We start from the raw sequence: 25,854 nt of genomic DNA, 5'->3' as shown, positions 1-25,854 counted from the left end.
CCTTTTGGTAGTGTGGGGACCAGAACTGCACGCAATACTCCGAATGCAGCCTAACCAAGATTTTATATAACTGCAATATGATTTCCCAACTCTTGTACTCAGTCCCCTGTCTGATGAAGGCAAGCGTGCCATAAGCCTTCTGAATCACCTTGGCCACTTGTGTTACCACTTTGAAGGAACTGTGGACCTGCACGCCCGGATCCCTCTGTATGTTAATTAAGGGTTATGGTGAGCGGGCGGGTGAGTGGAGCTGAGTCCACGAAAAGATCAGCCATGATCTTATTGAATGGCGGAGCAGGCTCGAGGGCCCTACTCCTGCTCCTAGTTCTTACCCCAGAGAGCTGTGAATGTTCAGTTGTTAAGGATGTTTGAAGTAGTGATCGATAGAGAGATGGGATCATGTTGGATGGGCAGAGCGGCCCAATCCGGCTGCTATGTTTTATGTTCCCAGTGAATCTCCAAGCTAACAGGAATTCAAGGGATGAACATCGGACATCAGCGTCGTAACTTCCAGGCAATCCAAGCGTAGGATGTACCGTGTGTGATATTAACATACAAACTCTTATGAATAGAACAGATTAATTTAACAGAGGCGTCATATTCAGAATGATCCATATCCTTACAGGGAGGTAGGAAACCTTGAAAATTGATAGATGGCCACTTGCTAGTTGTGTTTGGTAACGGGCCAACCCTGACAGAAATCTGGAAATAAATCACTTCTCCTTCTGCCAGAGACGGGTACTTGGCAGACAAAACAGGAAAAAAAAATTCCAACAAATACAAGGGGAAAGCATTAAAATGAACATTATTTCCACACGGGCAATATTTATATCTGAATTTGCAGTGAAAGTCCAATTTAGTTAGGTTTAAGTTTATTTATTAGTGTCACAAATAGGCTTACATTAACACTGCAATGAAGTTACTGTGAAAATCCCCGAGTCGCCACACTCCGGCGGCACCTGCTCGGGTACACTGAGAGAGAATTTAGCACAGCCAATGCACCTAACCTGCACATCTTTCAGACTGTGGGAGGAAACCGGAGCACCCGGAGGAAACCCACGCAGACACGGGGAGAATGTGCAGACTCCACACAGGCAGTGACCCAAGCCGGGAATCGAACCTGGGTCCCTGGCGCTGTGAGGCAGCAGTGCTAACCACTGTGCCACCGTGCCACACACAATCGCACAGCCTTCTGAGTTGAAAGGCAAGAGTTTCGCCACAACTGACACTCCCAACATTCGAAAACAGTTCAGCAATTACTTTATGTTAAAGATACATGTCATGGTAGTTAGCAACTGACCAAAACTATGACCATGATAGTGGCTCTGAAGAAAAGTATCATGTAATGAGGTGAGCAAGCGATTGTAATTTTAATTTTTTTGATAGCTTTCTATGATGGCAGCAAGGTGGCATAGTGGCAGCTGGGAAAAACGTAACAGCCTTGCTCATAATAACAACCCCAAGCACAGGGATACAGGGATAGAGGCTCCATAGACAAATTTGCAGATGACACAAAAATAGCTGGGACAGTAAGTTGCAGTAACGAAATAAGAAGCCTACAAATGGATATAGCTAGGTTAGGAGTGTGAGCCAAAATGTGGCAGACGGAGTTTAACGTGGATAAGTGTGAGGTCATGCATTTTGGTCAGAAAAATGGGAAGGCAACTTATTATCTAAATGGGGAGAGACTTTGGGGTGCTCCGGTGCAGAGGGATCTGGGTGTCCTCATTCATGAGTCACAGAAAACTAGCATGCAGGTACAGCAGATAATAAAGAAAGGGAAAGGAATGTTGGCATTTATAGCTAAAGGAATAGAATATAAAGGTGAGGAAGTATTGTTGCAACTATACAAGGCATTGGTGAGGCCGCGCCTGGAGTGTTGCGCACAGTTTTGGTTCCCGTATTTGAGGAAAGATGCAGTGGCATTGGAGGCAGTTCAGAGGAGGTTCACTAGACTGATTCCAGAGATGAAGGGTTTGTCATATGAAGAGAGATTGAATAGTTGAGCCGATACTCTCTGGAATTGAGAAGAATGGGAGGAGATCAAATTGAGGTAAACAAGATGATAAAAGTTATGGATAAAGTAGACGTGGAGCGGATGCTTCCTCTTGTGGGGCATTCTAGGACGAGAGGCCATAGTCTGAGGATAAGGGATAGCAAATTTAAAACAGAGTTGAGGAGAAACTACTTCTTCCAAAGGGTTGTGAATCTGTGGAATTCGCTGCCCCAAAGTGCAGTGGATGCTGGGACAGTGAGTAAATTTAAGGAGGAGTTAGACAGATCTTTAATTGGTAATGGGTTGAAGGGTTATGGGGAGAAGGCAGGAAAATGGGGATAAGGAGCATATCAGCCATGATTGAATGGCGGAGCAGACTCGATGGGCCGAATGGATAATTCTGCTCCTATATCTTATGAACTTATGAACTTGTGAACCTCGGTGATTTGATTTGATTTGATTTATTATTGTCACATGTATTGGTATACAGTGAAAAGTATTGTTTCTTGCGCGCTATACAGACAAAGCATACTGTTCATAGAGAAGGAAATGAGAGAGTGCAGAATGTAGTGTTACAGTCATAGCTAGGGTGTAGAGAAAGATCAACTTAATGCGAGGTAAGTCCATTCAAAAGTCTGACAGCAGTAGGGAAGAAGCTGTTCTTGAGTCGGTTGGTACGTGACCTCAGACTTTTGTATCTTTTTCCCGACGGAAGAAGGTGGAAGAGAGAATGTCCGGGGTGCGTGGGGTCCTTCATTATGCTGGCTGCTTTGCCGAGGCAATGGATGGGAGGCTGTGTGATGGATTGGGCTACATGCACAACCTTTTGTAGTTCCTTGTGGTCTTGGGCAGAGCAGGAGCCCATACCAAGCTGTGATACAACCAGAAAGAATGCTTTTTATGGTGCATCTGTAAATGTTGGAGAGTCGTAGCTGACGTGCCAAATTTCCTTAGTCTTCTGAGAATGTAGAGGCGATGGTGGGGCTTTCTTAACTATGGTGTCGGCATGGGGGGACCAGGACAGGTTGTTGGTGATCTGGACACCTAAAAACCTGAAGCTCTCGACCCTTTCTACTTGGTCCCCGTTGATGTAGACAGGGGCATGTTCTTGTGCAGATATGATGAGATAATTGCCATGATTCTCAAAGCTCAGAAAGCCGTATCCATTCTTTTGTGCCAATCCTCTCGAAAGGCAGCTTTGGGACAATGTAGACATCGACGTCTGGGGCAGGGCCGCGATTCCTTTCTGGCTGCTCGTACAGACCAGTGATGAGGTTTTTTTTCCCCTAACGCAGCCGATTGTGTAGCGGAAACCTCAGGCATCATTAGTTCAGCTTTCCTCATTGTGAACCAAACCACACAGCAGCTTCTCTGAACAGGGGATTATTTATGAGGATTGTAATATGCTCATTATCTCATTAAAGCCTGCTGTGCAACAACTGGGATGGCAGATAAACACTGTCATTGTCGATCTGGAGTGTCCCCCTCGGCAGCAAGAGGACTAATTTCCTTTGAGCATTGAGGAGTGATTGCTGGCGGGAGAATGCTTTGCCTGTCAGAAGCACTGTGATTTGCTGCCACAGTGACTGCGATTATCATCAGGACGTGATTGCAGTTACGGTGTTTTTAAGAATAGCAGTGAGTTCAAAGACCTGTATTTCCATTGTGCTTTTCACAACCACTGGATATCTGAAAGGACTTCACAGCCAATGAAGTATTTTTGTCACTGCTGTAATGTCAAACATTTATCAACCAATGTACACAGCAAACTCCCACCAATATCCTGGCTGGGGCACGAATATCCTGGCTGGGAGTTTTGCTAGTGCAGTTCGGGGGGGGTTTAAACTAGTATGGCAGGGGGGGGTGGGGATCAAAATATTAGGTCTACAAGTGTAGAGGCTGGGGATGAGCTTGGGGCTGGGACAAGGCTGGCAAAGAAGAAGAGCACTCTGGGGGAGGATGACCTCACTGGGCCTGGAGGTCTGGAGTGCTTGTACTTCAATGCAAGGAGCGTAGCAGGTAAGACAGACGAACTTAGGGCCTTAATGCTCACGAGGAATTTGGATGTGGTTGCGGTGACAGAGACTTGGTTGAAAGAGGGACAGGACTGGCAGCTGAATATTCCGCGGTACAAGTGTTTTAGGCGAGACAGAGGAGGGGCCAAAAGAGGTGGGGGAGTAGCAGTATTAGTTGGAGAGCATATTACAGCGGTGCAGAGGGAGGACAATTCAGAGGGGTCGTGTAACGAGTCACTCTGGGTGGAGCTTAGAAACAGGAAGGGCGCAGTCACTATGTTGGGGGTGTACTACAGGCCCCCCAACAGCCCAAGGGAAGTGGAAGAATGGATATGTCAGGAGATACTGGATAGGTGCAGGAAAAATAGGGTTGTTGTAGTGGGAGACTTCAATTTCCCTGGTATAGACTGGAAATCGCTGAGAGCTGGGACTCTGAATGGGGAGGAATTTGTAAAATGCGTACAGGAGGGTTCTTTGGAACAATATGTAGATAGCCCGACTAGAGAGGGGGCTATACTGGACCTAGTACTGGGGAATGAGTCCGGTCAGGTCTTCAAAGTTTCGGTAGGGGAACATGTGGCAAATAGTGACCACAATTCTGTTAGCTTTAGGATAATGATGGAACAGGATGAGTGGCGTCCCAAGGGTAAGGTGTTGGATTGGGGGAAGGCTAACTTTAGTGGGATTAGGCAGAAATTGGCAGCTCTTGATTGGGAGAGGCTGTTTGAGGGTAAATCCACATCTGGCATGTGGGAGTCTTTTAAGGAACAGTTGTTAGGGCGACAGGACAGGCATGTGCCTGTAAAAAAGAAGGATAGGAAGGGTAGGATTCTAGAACCGTGGATAACCAGGGAAATTGAGGGACTGGTCAAAAAGAAAAGAGAGGCGTATGTTAGGTCCAGGCAGCTAAAAACGGAGGGAGCTCTGGAGGAGTACAAAGAAAGTAGGAAAGAACTCAAACGGGGAATTAGAAGGGCAAAAAGGGGTCACAAAATGTCCTTGGCACACAGGATTAAGGAGAATCCCAAGGCATTTTATTCACACGTTAGGCACAAAAGGGTTGTCAGGGAAAAAATCGGACCTCTCAGGGACAAAAGTGGGGAATTATGCTTGGAGCCCAAAGAAGTAGGGGAGATCCTAAATGAATACTTTGCGTCGGTATTCACAAAGGAGAGGGATGTGTTGACTGGGAGTGTCTCGGAGGGGAGTGTTGAACCGTTCCTCCATTACAAGGGAGGAAGTGTTAGGTTTGTTAGAGAATATAAAGACTGACAAATCCCCAGGGCCTGATGGAATCTATCCAAGGCTGCTCAGGGAGACGAGAGATGAAATCGCTGGGCCTCTGACGCACATCTTTGTCTCGTCACTGGACGCAGGTGAGGTCCCAGAGGATTGGAGGATAGCTAATATGGTCCCGTTATTTAAGAAGGGTAGGAAGGATAACCCGGGTAGTTATAGGCCGGTGAGCTTGACGTCCGTGGTGGGGAAGTTGTTGGAGAAGATTCTTAGAGATAGGATGTATGCGCATTTAGAAAGGAATAAACTCATTAACGATAGTCAGCATGGTTTTGTGAGAGGGAGGTCATGCTTCACTAACCTGGTGGAGTTTTTTGAAGAAGTGACTAGAATGGTTGACGAGGGAAGGGCCGTGGATGTCGTCTATATGGACTTTAGTAAAGCGTTTGACAAAGTCCCTCATGGTAGGCTGGTGAAAAAGGTTGGATCTCATGGGATAAAGGGGGAGGTGGCTAGATGGGTGGAGAATTGGCTTGGTCACAGAAGACAGAGGGTGGTAGTGGAAGGGTCTTTTTCTGGCTGGAGGCCTGTGACTAGTGGTGTTCCGCAGGGCTCTGTATTGGGACCGCTGCTGTTTGTGATTTATATAAACGATCTGGAAGAAGGTGTAACTGGGGTGATCAGTAAGTTTGCGGACAACACAAAATTGGCAGGACTTGCAGATAGTCTCCTATCAATTTGCCTACACCACGATTGGTCTGATGCCTGATGATAGATTCCGGATAGCTGAGTATCTTCTTTAAACTGATAGGCTGTCAAAATGCAAAAACCTGCAAAGCCTGTTACCAAGGCAACCCTGATGCTCGGTCCTGGTTACAAATGTTGCAATCTGTGTACCCTGTGTTTTAAACATCCAAGCACTGAACACAGGACCACCCTTCACAAACTTAACTTCACAACACTGGTTATATTCAAATGAAAATGACTGGGCTTTCAACCCCCACCATCCCCCCTCCCCCTCCTCCTCCCCCTCCCCCACCCCTCTGATTCAGCAGAGTTACTCCTCCGAGTGAGACCAGATGCACAAGTATCTTACTTCCATGCAGTGAGTTGTTGGGATCTGGAATGCACTGCCTGAGAAGTATAGTAGAGGCAGATTCGTGGAATCATAGGATCCCTACAGTGCAGAAGACCTGACAGAGTATCTTACCCAAGCCCTCTTCTCTGCGCTACCCCCGTAACCCCATTCTTAGCCCTGTTTCAGAGGGCAGTTAAGTGTCAACTGTGAGCTTGGAGTCACATGTAGGCCTGACCAGGGAAGGATGGTAGATTTTCTTCCCCGAAAAGGCATTGGTGGACCAGATATCCAAGGACTCCAAAGATGTGTGGGTTAGGTGGGTTGGCCATGCTAAATTGCCCCTTGGTGTCAGGGGGAGTGGCAGGGTAAATGCATGGGGTTATAGGGATAGGGTGGGATTGTGGTCGGTGTAAACCTGATGGGCCCAATGGCTTTCTTCTGCACTGTGGTGATTCTGTGATTCCAAGATGAGTTGATGCAACAATTGCTTCTCGATGGCATGGTCACCGTTACTGAAGGGAAGGGGGGCATCGGGATATTGTATTTAATGATCAGCCAGTGGTCAAAGGGCCGAATGGCCTACTCCTGCTTCTAGTTTCTATGAGACAAACTTTCTATCCCGGATTCATTCATTGAATTCAAAGTCTAACAGCTACTGATTTGAGTCAGACGGGGGATTCGAACCCGTGTCCCCAGAGCATTAGCCTGGGCCCACCGGATTACGAGTCCAGTGACATTATCATTGCGCCGACTCCAGCTGTGATGTGGAGTTGCCGGCGTTGGACTGGGGTGGGCACAGTAAGAAGTCTCACAACACCAGGTTAAAGTCCAACAGGTTTATTTGCTAGCACGAGCTTTCGGGGCGCTGCTCCTTCATCAGGTGAGTGATGAAGGAGCGGCACTCCGAAAGCTCGTGCTACCAAATAAACCTGTTGGACTTTAACCTGGCGTTGTGAGACTATTGACTCCAGCTGCTGTACCGTAACCCTCCCATGATAAATGCCATAGCTTAGCCAGCTCCAAAGATCCGCGCTGAAGCACCTTTAAGAATTTGGATGTTTAGATTCAAACCGAGCATGCTCGTTTTCCCTTCTCGATTCAGCTGGCTCCTGGCGAGATAGTCCAGATTGTGGATTCGACCGGTTTGGAAACTTTTATCCCAACTGGTTTTCCCTCGCTTTGTTCCAGTCTGACAGTAAACCGTAAAGGAGAAAAAAAAATCTCCTGGAACTTAAATCACTTTGGAGGTCTGTCACAACGTTGATTGGAAGTTTAAATTGTGCCAAGATTTACTTTGGTGAGCCAAGTTCTTGCCTGGAGGGAATCATTTTCTCTGATATTCCTCTGCGCTGTTCAGTGGATTATTTTATTCTGGGTGTTTTCTGCCTGTGCAGTGACAGATTTTACTATTGAAGACTTTATCTTCCTGATCTTTGTTTCTCTATGAACTGAATTTAAAACTAGAAGTTGGTCTACGAATCCCGATCTTTTCTCGAGGTCTGTTACGCATGCTGAGGAAATTGATTGTAACACTAAATTCTGTTCACTTCCAAATGCGCTTCAAACTATTTGCGCCGCGGCCAAGTTTTCAAACCCTACAGGAAGCGGCTGATAACATTGCATCACCGACTCCATGTACGGTGAGCCTTCAGTTAGCAAAAAATACAGTTCAGATTGGAGGCTGTTTCACAAACAGATCACAACATCGCGCGGATCGTGAGTGTGCGAAATTCTCCGAGCCCATCTGTATCTGTCAGTAAAATCTTTGGGGGTGATTCTCCCATCTCGACGCACTAATTCTTTAAGCGCATCAGGCCGGGAGAATCGCGCGTGCGCCGGTTCGCGCATGCGTACCTATCGCGCGCACACCACCCACGCTGGAAACCGGGGGGGGGTGGTGGTGGGGGAACAACAGGTAAGTTATTTTAATCTTGTTTGAATGTAATTTAAATGTCATCATCAGGTCCGGGACTGAATTCTCCAGGCACGAGAGCATCTCCCATCGGGCGGTCGGGAACGGGAGGCAGGGGGTTGGGGCCAGCCCGGGAGTGGTTGTGGGAGCCGTGATCGGGCCGTGGGGGGAGGGGCTGGGTGGGGCAGCACTGCGAGGGTCCCGGGCTGGCCAGCGATCGAGCTGGCCAGTAAGCTGGAGGCTAACAGTTTGGGGCCACTGCGCGTGCGCAGAGTTCCGGAGCTGTCAGCCTCTGCTGTGAATAGGCTCCGCCCCCTCGAGCTTTTAATGACATTCACGATTGTGACCTCTGCATTGCATAGAGTGTTGGGAGATTCGAGTCTGAACTCCCACTGAAAAAAGAATCGTGATTTACACCAGTTTTCCCGCAAGTTCAGCACTTAGCACCTTTTTGGGAGAATCGCCCCCTTTATAATTTCCTCTTGCTGGGGCAATCTGGACAACAGGTCACAGGGATAGGGCTTGGGTGGAATTGTTTTCGGAGCAGGCTCGATGGGCTGAATGGCCTCCTTCTGCACTGCAGGGATTCTAGGTAGAGGTTGAGAGGCGGTAGATTTAAAACTGAGGTGAGGAGGAACTACTTCTCGCAGAGGGTGGGGAATTTGTGGAACTCGCTGTCCCACAGCGCGGTGGAGTCTGAATCATTCAAGGAGGAGATGGATATATTTCTGATAATAAAGGGATAAGGGGATGTGGGGATCAGGTGGGGAGGTGGATTTGAGACCAGGGAGAGATCAGCCCAGATCTGATTGAATGGCGGGGCAGGCTCGAAGGGCCTGCTAACTGCTGCTGCTAATTCCTCTGTCCCTAAATGTGAGCATTTTTATCCTGTGTGGTAATAGTTCCCGCTTAATTAAAATCCTTCCAACACCGTGTTCAAATAACAATCGGATGGAGTAGCGATTGAGATGTTTTGCTTGAAAAGTGACTTGTTATGAACTGATACACAAATAAATCTGGAAAAAGAACCAGGGTTTGGTTTCAGGGCTGGGTTTTGGGGCCGGAAACAGAAGCAGGAAGGCGTCAAACATAGTTCTCCTAACCGAACATGAAGGTTCTCCTGCTCCGACCCATCCCCAGATCATTTCCCGCAGGGGGGCCCTGGAGGGCAGCAGTTAAACTTATCAACAGCCAGGCAAAACCAACTGAACGAGACTGACTGGGATTTTCCATTCAGCCTCTGGGTTCCAGTGGGCGGCTAACTGCCTGGAGGTGGTCTGCCGGCAGGGGACCAAGGCAACATTGCGATAGGTGGGCTTAAAGGCCCCTGCACGCCTGGCTGGTCTCAGGTGCAGTTTCAGATCACCCTACGGAGAGATTCTATTCAGCACTCTGCTCCACCGCACCGAGTGTATTGAAAATTGCATTGTGCATTCTGTCATCTTGAGATTTCCATATGCACATATACCAGCAGAGGGAGTCTACGGAGAAGAGATAGTGATCCCCCTCCCCCATCCGTCTGATTCAACAGGGTTACCTGAGACCAGATGCACAAGAATCTTATTTCTATGCAGCGAGTTGTTGGGATGGACACTACCATGGGCAAGAGTTTCTGGTCCCACACACCGCAGGAATTGTAACGGGCAGGACAGAAAATTCAGCGGGGCCTTTTAAAGGTCCGTTGGCCTTGGACGGGAATGTCCGGTGCTGGATTGCGTGCATCTGGAAAATCCCAGCCCATGTCTAACCACTTGCGGAGTCCTAATTCCAAATGTTTCTGGTTGAGTTTGTGACCATTTCTGTCCCAAGATCTTCAACCCCCATCACCTTGCTCACCATCCTTCCACATCAACTTCTACACTAGTGGCCTGACTGCAAAGGGCAATTTAAATTCTGAAAGTGTTGGAGAGAATTGAGTTTAAGCAATAGCTAAATTCATGAATGGGAAAAGGCGGAGAGCGAGCTTGTCATCTGTTAACAGTCAAAGATCAGTCCAAATCAGTCCTATCAGTCCAAAGATGTGCGGGTTAGGTTGATTGGCCATGCTAAAATTGCACCTTAGTGTCCTGGAATGTGTAGATTAGAGGGATTAGCGGGTAAAATATGTAGGGATATGGGGGTAGGGCCTGGGTGGGATTGCGGTCGGTGCAGACCTGATGGGCCAAATGGCCTCTTTCTGTACTGTAGGGTTTCTATGATTTAACTGTTTTCCTTTTCTCTTTCAGGGACGCAAAGGAGAACCTGGCATCTCTCCAGGGAAAGCGTACAATGGACAAAAGGTTAGAATGGAGAATGATACCACAACACCAACTGTTCATTTATAGAGCATAGAAATATGTTGCAAGGTACTTCATGGAGGGAAAATTATCTTTAGGTAAAAGATGTTGACACCAATATGGACTCGTAAATAAAAGGAAAATCTAACAATTCTCAAGCTGAAATAGTATCAACCTATCCTGGAGTTTAATTAGTAAAGATTTTATTGGACACAGTGGTTAGCACTGCTGCCTCACAGCACCAGGGACCCGGGTTCGATTCCCGGCTTGGGTCACTGTCTGTGTGGAATCTGCATGTTCTCCCCATGTCTGCGTGGGTTTCCTCCGGGTGCTCCGGTTTCCACCCACAATCTGAAGATGTGTGAGTTAAGTTGATTGGCCATGCTAAATTACCCCTTAGTGTCAAGGGGATTAGCAGGATAAGTATGTGGGGTTACGGGGATAGGGCCTGGGTGGGATTCTACTCAGTGCAAGTTTGATGGGCTAAATGGCCTCGTTTTGCATTGTATTAGTGGGCCGGATTTTGACTGTCTAAGTGAATGAGTTTTGAGTGGGGTAAGATCTTGCCCAGTGCAGTCTTTGCCAGGACCAGAAGGCGAGACATTAAACAGGTATTGATGCACTGGAGCACCAATAAATTCCATTCCGCAGAGCTTTAAGACTTTTGATGGACACTGTGCTAATGTTGATGTATATTGCTGTGAATAATTACTGCCAGCATTGATCACAATATTGGTTCACCCTCCCTTAACGTAATTTAAACAGCGGAATCGGTAGAAGGTTGTGTATAAATAATGAACATATTTTTAACGTGCAGACTTTTGTTGTTTACAGGGTGACATAGGCCGACCTGGTGCTGGAGGGCTGCTGGGACCACCAGGCCGTAAGGTAGGCAACAGAGATTGCTACTCACTGCTAAAACTGAATGTCTATTAAAGTTTTCATTGTTATCAGGTGTATGAATGAATTGAAATGAATTTGGGGAAAGCCCTGTTTTGAAGACCACTGTAAGAAGTCTCACAACACCAGGTTAAAATCCAACAGGTTTATTTGGTAGCACGAGCTTTCGGAGCGTCGCTCCTTCTTCAGGAGGGTTAATTGGAGTCTAGTGTTGGGAGGTTTAAGACGCACTGGCTTGTGTTAGTACTTGCACCCAAACAAATGTCTAACAATGGACATTGGGCTCTATAATGCCAGTCGGAAGTGTGATGGAACACTCTTCACCTACCTGGATGAGCGCAACTGTAAGAATATTCAAGATACTCGATGCCGTACAGGATAAACAGCTTGCTTGATTGACATCCCGTCCACCACATTAAACATGGGCTGCGCACCTGCACTGTTGCAACTTGCCAAGGCTCCTTCGACAGCACCGTAGCAAGGCATCTGTCATGTAGAGGACAGCAAGCTCATGGAAAGACCTTCCACAGTCACACACACCATCCTGACTTCGAACAATATCGCCACTTTTTTTCACTGTCGCTGGGTCAAAATACTGGAACTCCCTCCCTAACAGCACTGTGCAAGGTATCTACACTGCACAGACTGCAGCAGTCCAAGACAGCTCACCATCACCCTCTCGACGATAATCTGGATTAGCATTAACTGCCGGCCTGGGTAATGAAGTCCACACCTTGTCAACGAATATTAAGAAACAGATCGGCTGTGCTTTATTGATGAGAACATCCTCACTGACTCACTGATGTCGCAGTCATCACCGACACCCCTCATGTAACTAGTTTTTAAAAAAGTTTTAAAGTTCATTTATTAATGACACAAGTAAGGCTTACATTAACACTGCAATGAAGTTACTGTGAAAATCCCCACATTGCCACACTCTGGCGTCTGTTTGGGTTCAAGGATGGCACGGTGGCACAGTGGTTAGCACTGCTGCCTCACAGCACCAAGGACCCGGGTTCAATTCCCGGCTTGGGGTCACTGTCTGTGCGGAGTCTGCACATTCTCCCCGTGTCTGCTTGGGGTCACTGTCTGTGCGGAGTCTGCACATTCTCCCCGTGTCTGTGTGGGTATCCTCCGGGTGCTCCAGTTTCCTCCCACAGTCCAAAAGTCGTGCTGGTTAGGTGCATCGGCCGTGCTAAATTCTCCCTCAGTGTACCCAGGTGCTGGAGTGTGGCGACTAGGGGATTTTCACGGTAACTTCATTGTAGTGTTAATTTAAGCCTACTTGTGACACTAATAAATAAACCGAGGGAGAATTTAGCACGGCTTATGCACCCTAACCAGCACATCTTTCGGACTGTGGGAGGAAACCGGAGTACCCGGAGGAAACCCACGCAGACACGGGGAGAACGTGCAAACTCTACGCAGACAGCGACCCAAGCCGGGAATCGAACCCGGATCCCTGGTGCTGTGAGGCAGCAGTGCTAACCACTGTGTCGCTGTGCTGCCCTAGCTATAGTTGGCAGTGGGAATTCCTTGTATTTGGCTAAATCAAAGTGTATAGATTTCTTGCAGGAGAAATTTCCTGTGTGCGGACAGTCTCTTTGGAACATTCAGTAGCTATTGAGTGAAAAATGTTGCATGATTATTGCATCTGTTCTCATTGCGAAGAATGGTGCTCTGCTGGTAGTGGTGACAGACGGCGATGCTTCACTAGTGAATCCTCGGAACTGGATGTGAAAATGGTCTTGGCCGAAGCTCTTCAATCCTTCATGGCTGCTGGACCCAATGGCATTCGTCCAGGAGTGCTGAGAAATATCAAAGATGTGCAGAGTGAGTCATTAACTACTCACCAACATCTGAGATCAATCATGTGGACTTGGTTTGGGAAAGCGGGAAAGTGGAGTTGCTCCAAATTAAAACAACTTTGAGTTGACAGATTTCTTTTGGATTTGATTTATTACTGACACATGTAATGGTACTTACTGTGTTTACCCCAGTCCAACGCCGGCATCTCCACAACATGTATACAGTGAAAAGTATTGTTTCTTGCGCGCTATAAAATAAAGTTTATTTATTAGTTACAAGTAAGGCTTGCATTAACACTGCAATGAAGTTACTGTGAAATTCCCCTCGTCGCCACACTCCGGTGTCTGTTCGGGTCAATGCACCCTAACCAGCATGTCTTTCAGACTGTGGGAGGAAACCGGAGCATCCGGAGGAAACCCACGCAGACACGGGGAGAACGTGACACAGACAGTGACCCAAGCCAGGAATTGAACCTGGGTCCTTGGCACTGTGAGGCAGCAGTGCTAACCACTGTGCTATAGTGCCACCCCTATACAGCCAAAGCATACCGTTCATAGAGAAGGAAAGGAGAGAGTGCAGAATGTAGTGTTACAGTCATAGCTAGGGTGTCGAGAAAGATCAACTTCATGTGAGGTAGGTCCATTCAAAAGTCTAATGGCAGCAAGGAAGAAGCTGTTCTTGAGTCGGTTGGTACGTGACCTCAGACTTTTGTATCTTTTTCCCAGCGGAAGAAGGTGGAAGAGAGAATGTCCGGGGTGCGTGGGGTCCTTAATTATGCTGGCTGCTTTTTCAAGGAAATGTAGATGGAGTCAATGGATGGGAGGCTGGTTGGCGTGATGGATTGGGCTACATTCATGACCCTTTGTAGTTTCTTGCAGTCTTGGGCAGAGCAGGAGACATACCAAGCTGTGATACAACCAGAAAGAAGGTTGGGATGTGCCACTATTGCCCCTGCCCACCCGATGTAACAGATCTTGCTTCTTTGTCCTCTGTTCCTGCAGTTGGAAAGTGCTGACTGTGGAACGGTGGATGATATACCCTTCTGAGGGGTGATTTCCATGACTGAAGCTACTCGAGTTGTGGATAGCAAAGCCTTAGGTGTGAACGGGGCAGTCAGTTCGAATCTAGTTTTGCTTTTGGTATACAATGCACAAACAGGCCATTCGGCCCAACCAGCCCATACTGATGCTTATGTTCCACTTGAGTCTCCTCCCATCTTTCCTCCTCTCACTGTATCCGTATAACTTTCCATCCAATTCTCCCTCTGTTTATTTAGCCTCCCCTTCAATTTAATTTGCATATTTAAGGGCAGCACGGTGGCACAGTGGTTAGCACAGCTGCCTCACAGCGCCAGGGACCTGGGTTCAATTCTGGCCTCGGGTCACTGTCTGTGCGGAGTTTGCACATTCTCCCCGTGTCTGCGTGGGTTTCCTCTGGATGCTCCGGTTTCCTCCCACATTCCAAAGATGTGTGGGCTAACTAGGTTGATTGGCCATGCTAAATTGACCTTAGTTTCAGGGGGATTAGCATGGTAAATGCATGGGTTTATGGGAATAGGGCCTGGGTGGGATTCTGGTCGGCACAGACCCGATGGGCCGAATAGCCTCCTTCTGTACTGGAGGAATTCTATTCATGTCAACCACTCCCAGTGGTAATGAATTCCACATTCTCATCATCCTCTGGGAAAGATGTTATGATCAAATTATTGATTTGATTTTTTTTTGCTGCCCACCTTATGGTGATGGCCACTTCTCTACATGTGGACACGGTGGGTAAAGCTCAATGCCCTCCCTGTGCCAAGTTTGACAGTGGGGTGGCATCTAATCAGGATAGTGGGTGGAGATTCTGCCACTTTTCCACCTCCACCCTGGCCACGTTGATGCCCGGTGGGGCCGTGGGCAGCCTTCCCTCCCCGCTGCCAATTAATGCCTGCTTGTGGGCACCACCCCGCTGTCGCTGATATTTGCCCAGTGGGGGCCCATGTGTGGAACATCACCAGCAAATGCATGCGGAACTGATTGCAGGTTCCTGGGTTTGGCTGGGAGTGGGGGTGGGGTGCAGGGGTCGCGGGGGTAGGGAAGGGGGGAGGGAGGGGATATGGTGGATGGAGGTCCTCGTTCAAACGCAGTGCCTTATTGAGGGAGCCAGCATTGGGAAGGGGAGTCATTACTCCCCTGCGTCTTTCTCCCGCCCTCACTTGTGCTTGGAATCCAGCGTCAATCAATCCTAGGCCTCATGTGACTATATTACTGGCAGCACCCACTGCCACCTCTCAAAGTAAGAAGTCTAACAACACCAGGTTAAAGTCCAACAGGTTTATTTGGTAGCAAAAGCCACGCGCTTTCGGAACAGGCTGTCCCTTCGTCAGGTGGGTGGGACACCCACCTGACGAAGGGACAGCCTGTTCCGAAAGCTCGTGGCTTTTGCTACCAAATAAACCTGTTGGACTTTAACCTGGTGTTGTTAGACTTCAAACTGTGTTTACCCCAGTCCATCGCCGGCATCTCCACATCATGCCTCTCAAAGAACACAGAACAGTACAGCACAGGAACAGGCCCTTCGGCCCTCCAAGTCTGTGCCGACACAGATGCCTCTCTAATATTTTCATGCCTCTATGTAGTCCATATCTCTCTATTCCCTGCCTATTCGGCTATCTATACAGATGCCTCTTGAATGTTGTTATAGAATCTGCTTCCACCACCTCCTCCAGCAGCGCGTTCCAGGCATTCACCACCCTCTGTGTGAAAAACTTGCCCATTGCATCTCTCTTAAAATTTCCCTCTCTCACTTTCAATCTGTGCCCCAGACTAATTGACCCTTTGACCTGGGAAAAAGACTCTATCCACTCTATCCTAGCCTCTATCTCTCTCTTCCTCCCCATGCCTCCCCCCCTTTCCCACCCCCCCCCCCCCCCCCCCACCCCCTCCCCTCCCCCCCACTCCCAATAATCTGTTTATTATTGTGATGTTGTTTAAGACCATAAGATATAGGAGCAGAATTAGGCCATTTGGCCCATCGAGTCTGCTCCGCCATTCAATCGTGGCTGATATGATTCTCATCCCCATTCTCCTGCCTCCTCCTCATAATCCTTGATCCTCTTATTGATCAAGAATCTATCTATCTCTGTATTAAAGACACTCAATGACCTGGCCTCCACAGCCCGCAGTGGCAAAGAGTTCCACAGATTCACCACCCTCTGGCTGAAGAAATTCCTCCTCATCTCAGTTTTAAAGGAGAGTCCCTTCACTCTGAGGTTGTGCCCTCGAGTTCTAGTCTTCCCCACTCGTGGAAACATCCTCTCCACATCCACTCTATCTCGGCCTCTCAATTTGAAGGATATTTGTCTTGGAAACACCAGGGAGAACACCCATCTCTTCTTCTGAGTAACACATTGGGGTCTTTTACATCCACCCGAGAAAACAGGTGGGGCCTCATAGAAAAGACAATGTGACAGTGCAGCAGTCCCTCAGTACTGCCGTCCCTTGCTTTTGTGCTTAAGGCCTAGAGTGGGACTCAAGGTGATTCTGAGGTGAGCGTGTTACCGAATGAGCCACAGCTGACACTGGACTAAATTTCCCAATGTTTTACTTTTCATTCTCACCTATACTTTGATTTTGTTTTTTTTTCATTCTTTTCATGGCACGTGGGCGCACTGGGCTAGGCCAGCATTTATTGCCCATCCCTAATTGCCCTTGAGAAGGTGGTGGTGAGCTGTCTTCTTGAACCCGCCGCAGTCCATGTGGTGTAGGTACACCCACAGTGCTGCTAGGGAGGGAGTTCCAGGATTTTAACCCAGCGACAGTGAAGGAACGGCCAACGTATTTCCAAGTCAGGATGGGGAGTAACTTGGGGATATCTTGCAGGAGGTGGTGTCCCCATGTAGGTACCTGCTGCGCTTGGAAGGTGCTGTCACAGGAGCTTTGGTGAGTTGCTGCAGTGCATTTGCCAATCAAGTGAGGCTGCTTTGTCCTGGATGGTGTCGAGGTTCTTGAGTGTTATTAGAGCTGCAGAAATCCAGGCAAGTGGAGAGTGCTCCATCACACTCTTGATTTGTGCCTTTTGGATGGTGGACAGGTTTTGGGGAGTCTGGAGGTGAGTTACCATCACAGATTTCCCAGCCTCTGACCAGGTCTGGTAGTCACAGTATTTATATGGCAAGTCCAGTTCAGTTTCTGGTAACCTCCAGGATGTTGATAGTGGGGGATTTGATCATGTTAATGCCAGTGAATGTCAAGGGGAGAAGGTTAGATCCTCTCTTGTTGGAGGTGGTGATTGTCTGGTACTTGTCTGGCGCAAATGTTTGTTACTTGATTAGCTATGAGGAGAGGTTGGAGAAACTTGGTTTGTTCTCGCTGGAACGACAGAGGTTGAGGGGAGACCTGATAGAAGTCTACAAGATTATGATGGGCATGGACAGAGTGGATAGTCAGAAGCTTTTTCCCAGGGGTTGAAGAGTCACTTACTAGGAGGCATAGGTTTAAGGTGCGAGGGGCAAGGTTTAAAGGAGAGGCAAGTTTTTTACACAGAGGGTGGTGAGTGCCTGGAACTCGTTGCCGGGGCAGGTAGTGGAAGCAGATACGATAGTGACTTTTAAGGGGCATCTTGACAAATACATGAATAGGATGGGCATAGAGGGATATGGTCCCTGGAAGGGTAGGGGGTTTTAGTTCAGTCGGGCAGCATGGTCGGTGCAGGCTTGGAGGGCCGAAGGGCCTGTTCCTGTGCTGTAATTTTCATTGTTCTTTGATTATCATTTTACTCCTTATAAAAGGTGACATCTTGTGAGTGTCCCACAAAAGAAGGAAAACATAAGTTTCATGTAACACATTATATGTGCAGCAAAGCGAATAAATCCACAGACATTTTATAGGGTTAAGTTTTTAGTATTGTTTCCAGAGCGTATTTTTATATAAAATAAAGGCTCGGGATTGGTGCCGATACGAATGTGGGATGACTGATGCATCAATGAGTGGGCTGTTCCTGGTGCTGACGTTACAAAGTGGAAGTGAGCCTATTTATTATGATCGAAAATCTTGGATTACCTAGTAATTCATTTGGGGATTAGTGCACTTTTCATTGACTGCATTCTCCGGCAAGCTGAGATCTTGAACATTAAATTCGGAAAAGCATTCTGAGCCAAACCTTTCATTGGAGCTCTGCCTCGGATGTGAAATATGGTGGAATCCTGCGTTTAGTCAGAGAAAACAGCCCCTGACCGGGGAAGCAGAGAGCTGAAGTAAATCCGAGTCAGTCACTTTGCGATCACATTTTCCTGCCAACCCTCGTGCTAACTCCATCCAGACAGTCACGTGACAATTCCATCCTCCTACATTTTACGGGGCAGCAGCCATCCATATCCTGGGGACTGTTTACTGAATCATTTTTATGGCAACCTTGGAAAACAGCATGAGTCATGTTTTGTGATATTTGATTTGAATTGATTTATTATTGTCAAATGTATTAACGTACAGTGAAAAGTATTGTTTCTTGCGCGCTATACAGACAAGGCATACCGTTCATAGAGAAGGAAAGGAGAGAGTGCAGAGTGTAGTGTTACAGTCATAGCTAGGGTGTAGAGAAAGATCAACTTAATGCAAGGTAAGTCCATTCAAAAGTCTGACAGCAGCAGGGAAGGAGCTGTTCTTGAATCGGTTGGTACGTGACCTCAGACCTTTCAACAATTTTTAAACTCAAAGAACCTGATGCAATTTGGTTATATTGCTAAAGAATAGTTACGTTACCATCATAGTTGAATTGATTTGATTTATTATTGTCACATGTATTAACATACAGTGAAAAGTATTTTTTCTTGTGCGCTATACAGACAAAGCATACCGTTCATAGAGAAGGAAAGGAGAGAGTGCAGAATGTAGTGTTACAGTCATAGCTAGGGTGTAGAGAAAGAGCAACTTAGTGCAAGGTAGGTCCATTCAAAAGTCTGACGGCAGCAGGGAAGAAGCTGTTCTTGAGTCGGTTGGTACGTGACCTTAGACCTTTGTATCTTTTCCCCAACGGAAAAGGTGGAAGAGAGAATGTCCGGGGTGCGTGGGATCCTTAATTATGCTGGCTGCTTTCCCGAGGCAGCGGGAAGTGTAGACAGAGTCAATGGATGAGAGGCTGGTTTGTGTGATGGACTGGGTTACAATCACGACCTTTTGTAGTTTCTTGCGGTCTTGGGCAGAACAGGAGCCATACCAAGCTGTGATACAACCAGAAAGAATGCTTTCTATGGTGCATCTGTAAAGTAACACAATTTCAGTTTCTGTTGGTGGACTAAAAATTTGCCAATTGAATCAATTAATAAAAAAAATTGCACCTTTCACAGCCACTAGTCAAAGGGTGGAGTTCTGCCATATTCTTTATTCGTCTGTGGGCCATGGGAATCACTGGCCGGCCAGCATTTATTGCCCATCCCGAGTTGCCCTTGAAACTGAGGCTATTTCAGGGGCAATTGAGAGTCAACCACATTGTTGTGGCTCTGGAGTCACATGTAGGCCAGGCCAGGTAAGGATGGCAGATTTCCATCCTGAAAGGACATTAGTGAACCAGATGGGTTTTTCCAACAATCAACAATGGTTTCATGGTCACAAAGGTAGGGGAGTCTAAAACTACAGGGCATAGGTTTAAGATGAGAGGGGAGAGATACAAAAGTGGGGCAATGTTTTCACACAGAGTGTGGTGAGTGTCTGGAACAAGCTGCCAAAGATAGTAGTAGAGGCGGGTACAATTTTGTCTTTTAAAAAGCATTTAGATAGTTACATGGGTACGATGGGTATAGAGGGATATGGGCCAAATATGGGCAATTGGGATTAGCTGAGGGGTTTTTAAAAAAAGGGCGGCATGGACAAGTGGGGCCAAAGGACCTGTTTCCATGCTGTAAACCTCGATGACTCTATCAGTAGATTCTTAATTCCAGATTTTTAAAATTGAATTCAAATTCCACCAACTGCCGTGGCGGGATTCGAACCCGGGTCCCCAGGACGTTAGTTGAGTTTCTGGATTAATAGTCTAGCGATAATACCACCAGGCCATCGCCCTTTGAAACTAAGGCCAGAATTTTCCGACCTCGCCCGTGGCTGGGATTCTCCGGTCCCGCTGCAGTATGTTGACATTTAGCTGAGCGCCAAATTCTCTATTCTCATTGGCAGTGGTGGTGGGACGAACGGGATCAGAGAATTCCAACATAAGCGCCATGGCGGGGTTTGGGATGTGGAGTGTTTGCCGCTGCGGCGGCCGGCGGGAAAACACGCCAGCTATTCCAGTGCCGACCTCATTAATTTTCCACCTGGGTGTTTCATGCCATATTCAATGGCGGGGCAGGCCCGGGTGGCGCCTTGTCCACTGTTCGACCCGGGTGCCATATTGAATCGGTGCCCAACATCACTGACCCACTGCTGAAGAAAGTAGGTGGACCTCCTGAGAGCAAAGGTGGATCTTCTGGAACATTCTGAGGTTGATGTTCCTTCAGAAGGAACCCTTCAAAAATGCAGATACAAAAATACAACAAATGAAAGAAAGGGTTTAATAAAGAAACATCATTACTCCAAACTTGGGACCTCGCCCTGGGCCACTCCAAACTCTCCACAATTCTACATAGTCTCTTATTTATATTGAATCAACTGGTCAGCTGACTATTACATCACTCTGTAATTGGTTCCATGGTTTACTGAGTCAGCTGACCCTTACATCTTGTTCCCATTGGTCACATTACAACCAATCCAAAGTTGTCACCAGTTACACTCTAACAGTTGAAAGATAGACCCACCCCTTCCCCCCAGGACACTGATTCTGGAAGGCTGGAAGGTTCACCTGTAGATGCTTCCCTGACCCACTGCTGTGGTGTTCCCGACTCCAGGGTTGTGGGTAGCCTTCATCTTGACTCCGGAAGCAGCTCCAGGCATTTTACATTTGTTTGGTTTTGATTTGATTTGTTTTATTATTGTCACATGTATTAGCGTACAGTGAGAAGTATTGTTCCTTGCGCGCGGTACAGACAAAGCATACCATTCATGGAGTACACAGGGGAGAAGGAAAGGAGAGAGTGCAGAATGTGGTGTTACAGTCATAGCTAGGATGTAGAGAAAGATCAACTTAATGCGAGGTAAGTCCATTCAAAAGTCTGACAGCAGCAGGGAAGAAGCTGTTCTTAAGTCGATCGGTACGTGACCTCAGACTTTTGTATCTTTCTTCTGATGGAAGAAAATGGAAGAGACTGTGTCTGGGGTGCGTGGCGTCCTTGAATATGCTGGTTGCTTTCCGGAGGCAGCGGGAAGTGTAGACAGAGTCAATGGATGGGAGGTTGGTTTGCGTGATGGATTGGGCTACATTCACAACCCTTTGTAGTTCCTTGCGGTCTTGGGCAGAGCAGGAGTCATACCAAGCTGTGATACAACTAGAAAGAATGCTTTCTATGGGGCATCTGTAAAAATTGGTGAGAGTCGTAGGTGACATGCCAAATTTCCTTAGCCTCCTGAGAAAGTAGCGGCGTTGATGGGTCTTCTTAATTGTAGCATCGGCATGGGGGACCAGGACAGATGAGTCTAGACATTTGTTGTTCCGAACGTGTTTTCCAGCAGGTCCATGGGGAATCTGATGTGGACTGATGAAGTACATTTGACGTGTAGGCACTATCATATGTTGAACTTGTGCGAGACATAATTAAAGCCATGCTGTGGTATTGTGTACAGCTCTGTGCACCGTGTTTTAGGAAGTATGTGGAGGCATTGGAGAGAGTGCAGAGAGGGTTAATGAGAATGGTTCCAGGGATGAGAAACCTCAGTTATGGAGTAAGATTGGAGAATTTGGAACTCTCTTTTCCTTGGAGAAAGGAAGATTTCAAGGAGATTGGATGGTGGTATTCTTCTTTCTTCTTTGGTATCTTTGCCATCAAGATGGTGCTTTCTGGGAAAGGGTCTGGCAGATGGAGTACAATGTTGGTAAATGTGAGGTCATCCACTTTGGTAGGAATAATAGCAAAATGGACTATTATTTAAATGGTAAAAAATTGCAGCATGCTGCTGTGCAGAGGGACCTGGGTGTCCTTGTGCAGGAATCTCAAGGAGTTGGTTTGCAGGTGCAGCGGGTAATTAAGAAGGCAAATGGAATTTTGTCCTTCATTGCTAGAGGGATGGAGTTTAAAAACAGCGAGGTTATGTTGCAGCTGTATAAGGTGCTGGTGAGGTCACACCTGGAATACTGTGTACAGTTTTGGTCTCCTTACTTGAGAAAGGATATACTGGCACTGGAAGGGGTGCAGAGGAGATTCACGAGGTTGATTCCAGAGTTGAGAGGGTTGACTAATGAGGAGAGACTGAGCAGACTGGGGCTATACTCATTGGAATTCAGAAGAATGAGGGGAGATCTTATTGAAACATATAAGATTATGAAGGCAAAAGATATGATAGAAGCAGGGAAGTTGTTTCCACTGGCGGGTGAAACTAGAACTAGGGGGCATAGTCTCAAAATAAGGGGGAGCAGATTTAGGACTGAGTTGAGGAGGAACTTCTTCACACAAAGGGTTGTGAATCTGTGGAATTCCCTGTCCAGTGAAGCAGTTGAGGCTACCTCATTAAATGTTTTTAAGGCAAGGATAGATACATTTTTGAACTGTAAAGGAATTAAGGGTTATGGTGAGCGGGCGGGTAAGTGGAGCTGAGTCCACAAAAAGATCAGCCATGATCTTATTGAATGGCGGAGCAGGCTCGGGGGGGCCAGATGGCCTACTCCTGCTCCTAGTTCTTATGTTCTCTTCAGACATAAATGAAGCTAACAGCTGTTACTCTGGCAGCTGGAAGTTGCTCTCTGCTTTTGACCCACTGCCCTGTTCCTTTAGACCTGTGATGACATATCAATATCCCCCACAATAGGATTGGTCCTAGGTTGCTAAAACCATCAGATCTAAATTTAATAGGTTGTTGATATCCAAGCACCTAATTCAAATCGACTGGCCGCATTCAAAAAAATTCAAATGCCTGAAAGCCTGTTGCCTTGGTAACCCTGCTGCTTGGCCTTTCAATACAAATGTTTCATTTTGGGTACTCTATATGTACTTGCAATTCTTTAACTCTCTGAGCACAGAAAAAGCACCAACTTTTAAAGGGACCATGCATTGCTTTTTCCCAAGCATTTTACAATTTCAATCGACAATTACTCTACTCAACTTCGCAACACATAATGTGGGAAACACGGAGGCCAGTTTACACACAGTAGGTTCCCACACACGGCAACTACGTCCGTGTTTTTTGTGATACTGATCAATATTGGCCAGGACATTGCAATTAAGCCTTCCCGTCACAACATTGAATTCAACAACTTCAGACGATTTGCTCGACCCCACCTCGGTCCCCTTTTGTTTTCATTCTATTTTATTTAATTTTTTTACTATTCTCTACCTTTTATTTCTTTATGGTCTTCATTTGTCTCCCCCCCCCCCCCCCCCACTCTTCCCCCCTACTTCATCCCCCTTCCCTTACCTTTTCTCCCCCTTTGCTTCCTCTTTTCTAAATTTTACCTCTGTCCCATCCATTCCCCCCCCCTCCCCTCCCCCAACATCTTCACCCGTCACAGCTTACAGCTTCTCTGCCGTTTGGCCATTCACACCTTCTATTCTCTCTATGGGCTGCCATTAGCAGCCTTTCCCCTGGTTTTTGTGGCTATGACTCATCTTTCATTCCCTCCTCCTGCAGTATAAATATCTCCCACTTTCTATGCCTTTTAGCTTTGACAAAGGGTCATCTGGACTCGAAATGTCAGCTCTGTTCCCTCCTTACAGATGCTGCCAGACCCGCTGAGATTTTCCAGCATTTTCACTTTTGGTTCCACAGCGATTAACTCCCTTGCATTTCTTTGAAATAGTTGCTCGAGGATCTTTTTCAGCTACCTAAGAGGACAGGTTACCAGGCAGACATCGAGCAGTTATTGGAAATAAATCCCTCAGCTTAATCCCTCACGGTTGATGGAATGAAGTGAATTCTGTGACCCAGACGTTGCAAGGTGGATTATTTATATTTTTACTGGAATTGGTAAGAATATTTAAATTGGCTTTTAGGAGGAAAAAAATGACTTTTGAAAACTACACTAGAAGAATAGATGCAGATGACTCATAATTTTGGATTGTACAATTGACACGTTTACAGATGGTGTACCTGGCATGTCTGCTAATTGACGTCACTCAGTGTAGATCCAAACTGTTCACTTTGGAACATTTGAGGTCTCAGTTTAATGTCTCACCCGAAAGACAGTACTTCTGAAGGTGCAGCACTCCTTCAGTACGACACCGACATGTCCAGCCTCCACTCATGTGCGCAAACCTCGGGGTAGGAATCGAACCTACAACCTTCTGAAGGCCAAGATCAAGTCCGGGTGAACCACAGCACAGAGGATATCCTAATTACAGTCAACTCACAGCTTGGGGATAAACTCTTAATCACTATTTGTTTTACTGTTGTCTGGTCCACAGAAAAGGAGGTTATGTGGCGCAGTGGGTAATGTGGCCTTTATCGCGAGAGGGATGGAGTATAAAAGCAGGGAGGTCATGCTGCAACTGTACAGGGTACTGGTGAGGCCGCACCTAGAGTACTGTGTACAATTTTGGTCCCCTTATTTAAGAAAGGATATATTGGCTTTGGAGGGGGTACAGAGAAGGTTCACCAGGTTGATTCTGGAGATGAGGGGATTAGCTTATGAGGAGAGATTGAGTAGACTGGGCCTGTACTCATTGGAATTTAGAAGGTTGAGGGGAGATCTTATAGAGACATATAAGATAATGAAGGGGCTAGACAGGGTAGAAGCAGCGAGGTTATTTCCACTTACAATGGAAACAAGAACCAGGGGGCATCGCCTCAAAATACAGGGGAGTCAATTTAGAACAGAGTTGAGGAGGAACTTCTTCTCCCAGAGGGTAGTGAATCTTTGGAATTCTCTGCCCAATGAAGCAGTAGAGGCTACCTTGTTAAATGTGTTTAAGTCACAGATAGATAGATTTTTAACCATTAAGGGAATTAAGGGTTATGGGGAACAGGCGGGTAAGTGGAACTGAACCCACTATCAGATCAGCCATGATCTTATTGAATGGCGGAGCAGGCTTGAGGGGCTAGATGGCCTACTCCTGCTCCTATTTCTTATGTTCTTATGTTCTTATGTCTCTGCCTCTAAGCCAGAAGCTCTGTGTTCGAATCCCACCTCAGGAAGGCCAAGGAAGGTGCGTCCAAACAGGTTGAGTGTCAACAATGGCTGGCGGTAAGAGCAGGAGAGACTCCTGGGTCAGCCATGCTTGATTTTGGAGTGGTGCCCCCTCAAGGCCCCTGGTGACAGATCAGTGACCCGTTCCGGGAAAAGCTAGCTACGGAAATAGATGAAAGGTCTGCTTTGTGCATCACTAGATGCGGGAGGAGAAACAACTCCAAAGTGATAAAAGCAAATTACTGCCGATGCTGGAATCTGAAACCAAAAGAGAAAATGCTGGAAAATCTCAGCAGGTCTGGCAGCATCTGTAAGGAGATGTTCCAAAGTGAACAGTTTGGATCTACACTGAGTGACGTGAATTAGCAGACGTGCCAGGTACACCATCTGTAAACGAATCAATTGTACAATCCAAAATTATGAGTCATCTGCATCTATCCTTCAAATGTAGT

At 47.0% G+C, this 25,854-nt stretch overlaps 1 protein-coding gene across 1 annotated transcript in view; it reads left to right on the top strand.

Annotated features, from left to right (window-relative positions):
• Positions 1-25,854, top strand: part of col27a1b (collagen, type XXVII, alpha 1b) — a 610,967-nt gene that overhangs the window by 131,122 nt on the left and 453,991 nt on the right. Inside the window, exons 9-11 of the mRNA XM_078227545.1 lie at positions 10,463-10,516; positions 11,348-11,396; positions 13,085-13,246. Of these exons, the coding sequence (XP_078083671.1) occupies positions 10,463-10,516; positions 11,348-11,396; positions 13,085-13,246 (265 nt within the window). The remainder of the gene's footprint in view (positions 1-10,462; positions 10,517-11,347; positions 11,397-13,084; positions 13,247-25,854) is intronic.

The sequence above is a fragment of the Mustelus asterias genome, chromosome 13 (assembly GCF_964213995.1).
Source record: "Mustelus asterias chromosome 13, sMusAst1.hap1.1, whole genome shotgun sequence".
Classification (NCBI taxonomy): Eukaryota; Metazoa; Chordata; class Chondrichthyes; order Carcharhiniformes; family Triakidae; genus Mustelus; species Mustelus asterias.
The sequence above is the reverse complement of the archived record's forward strand: the minus strand, read 5'-3'. Positions and strand labels throughout refer to the sequence as shown.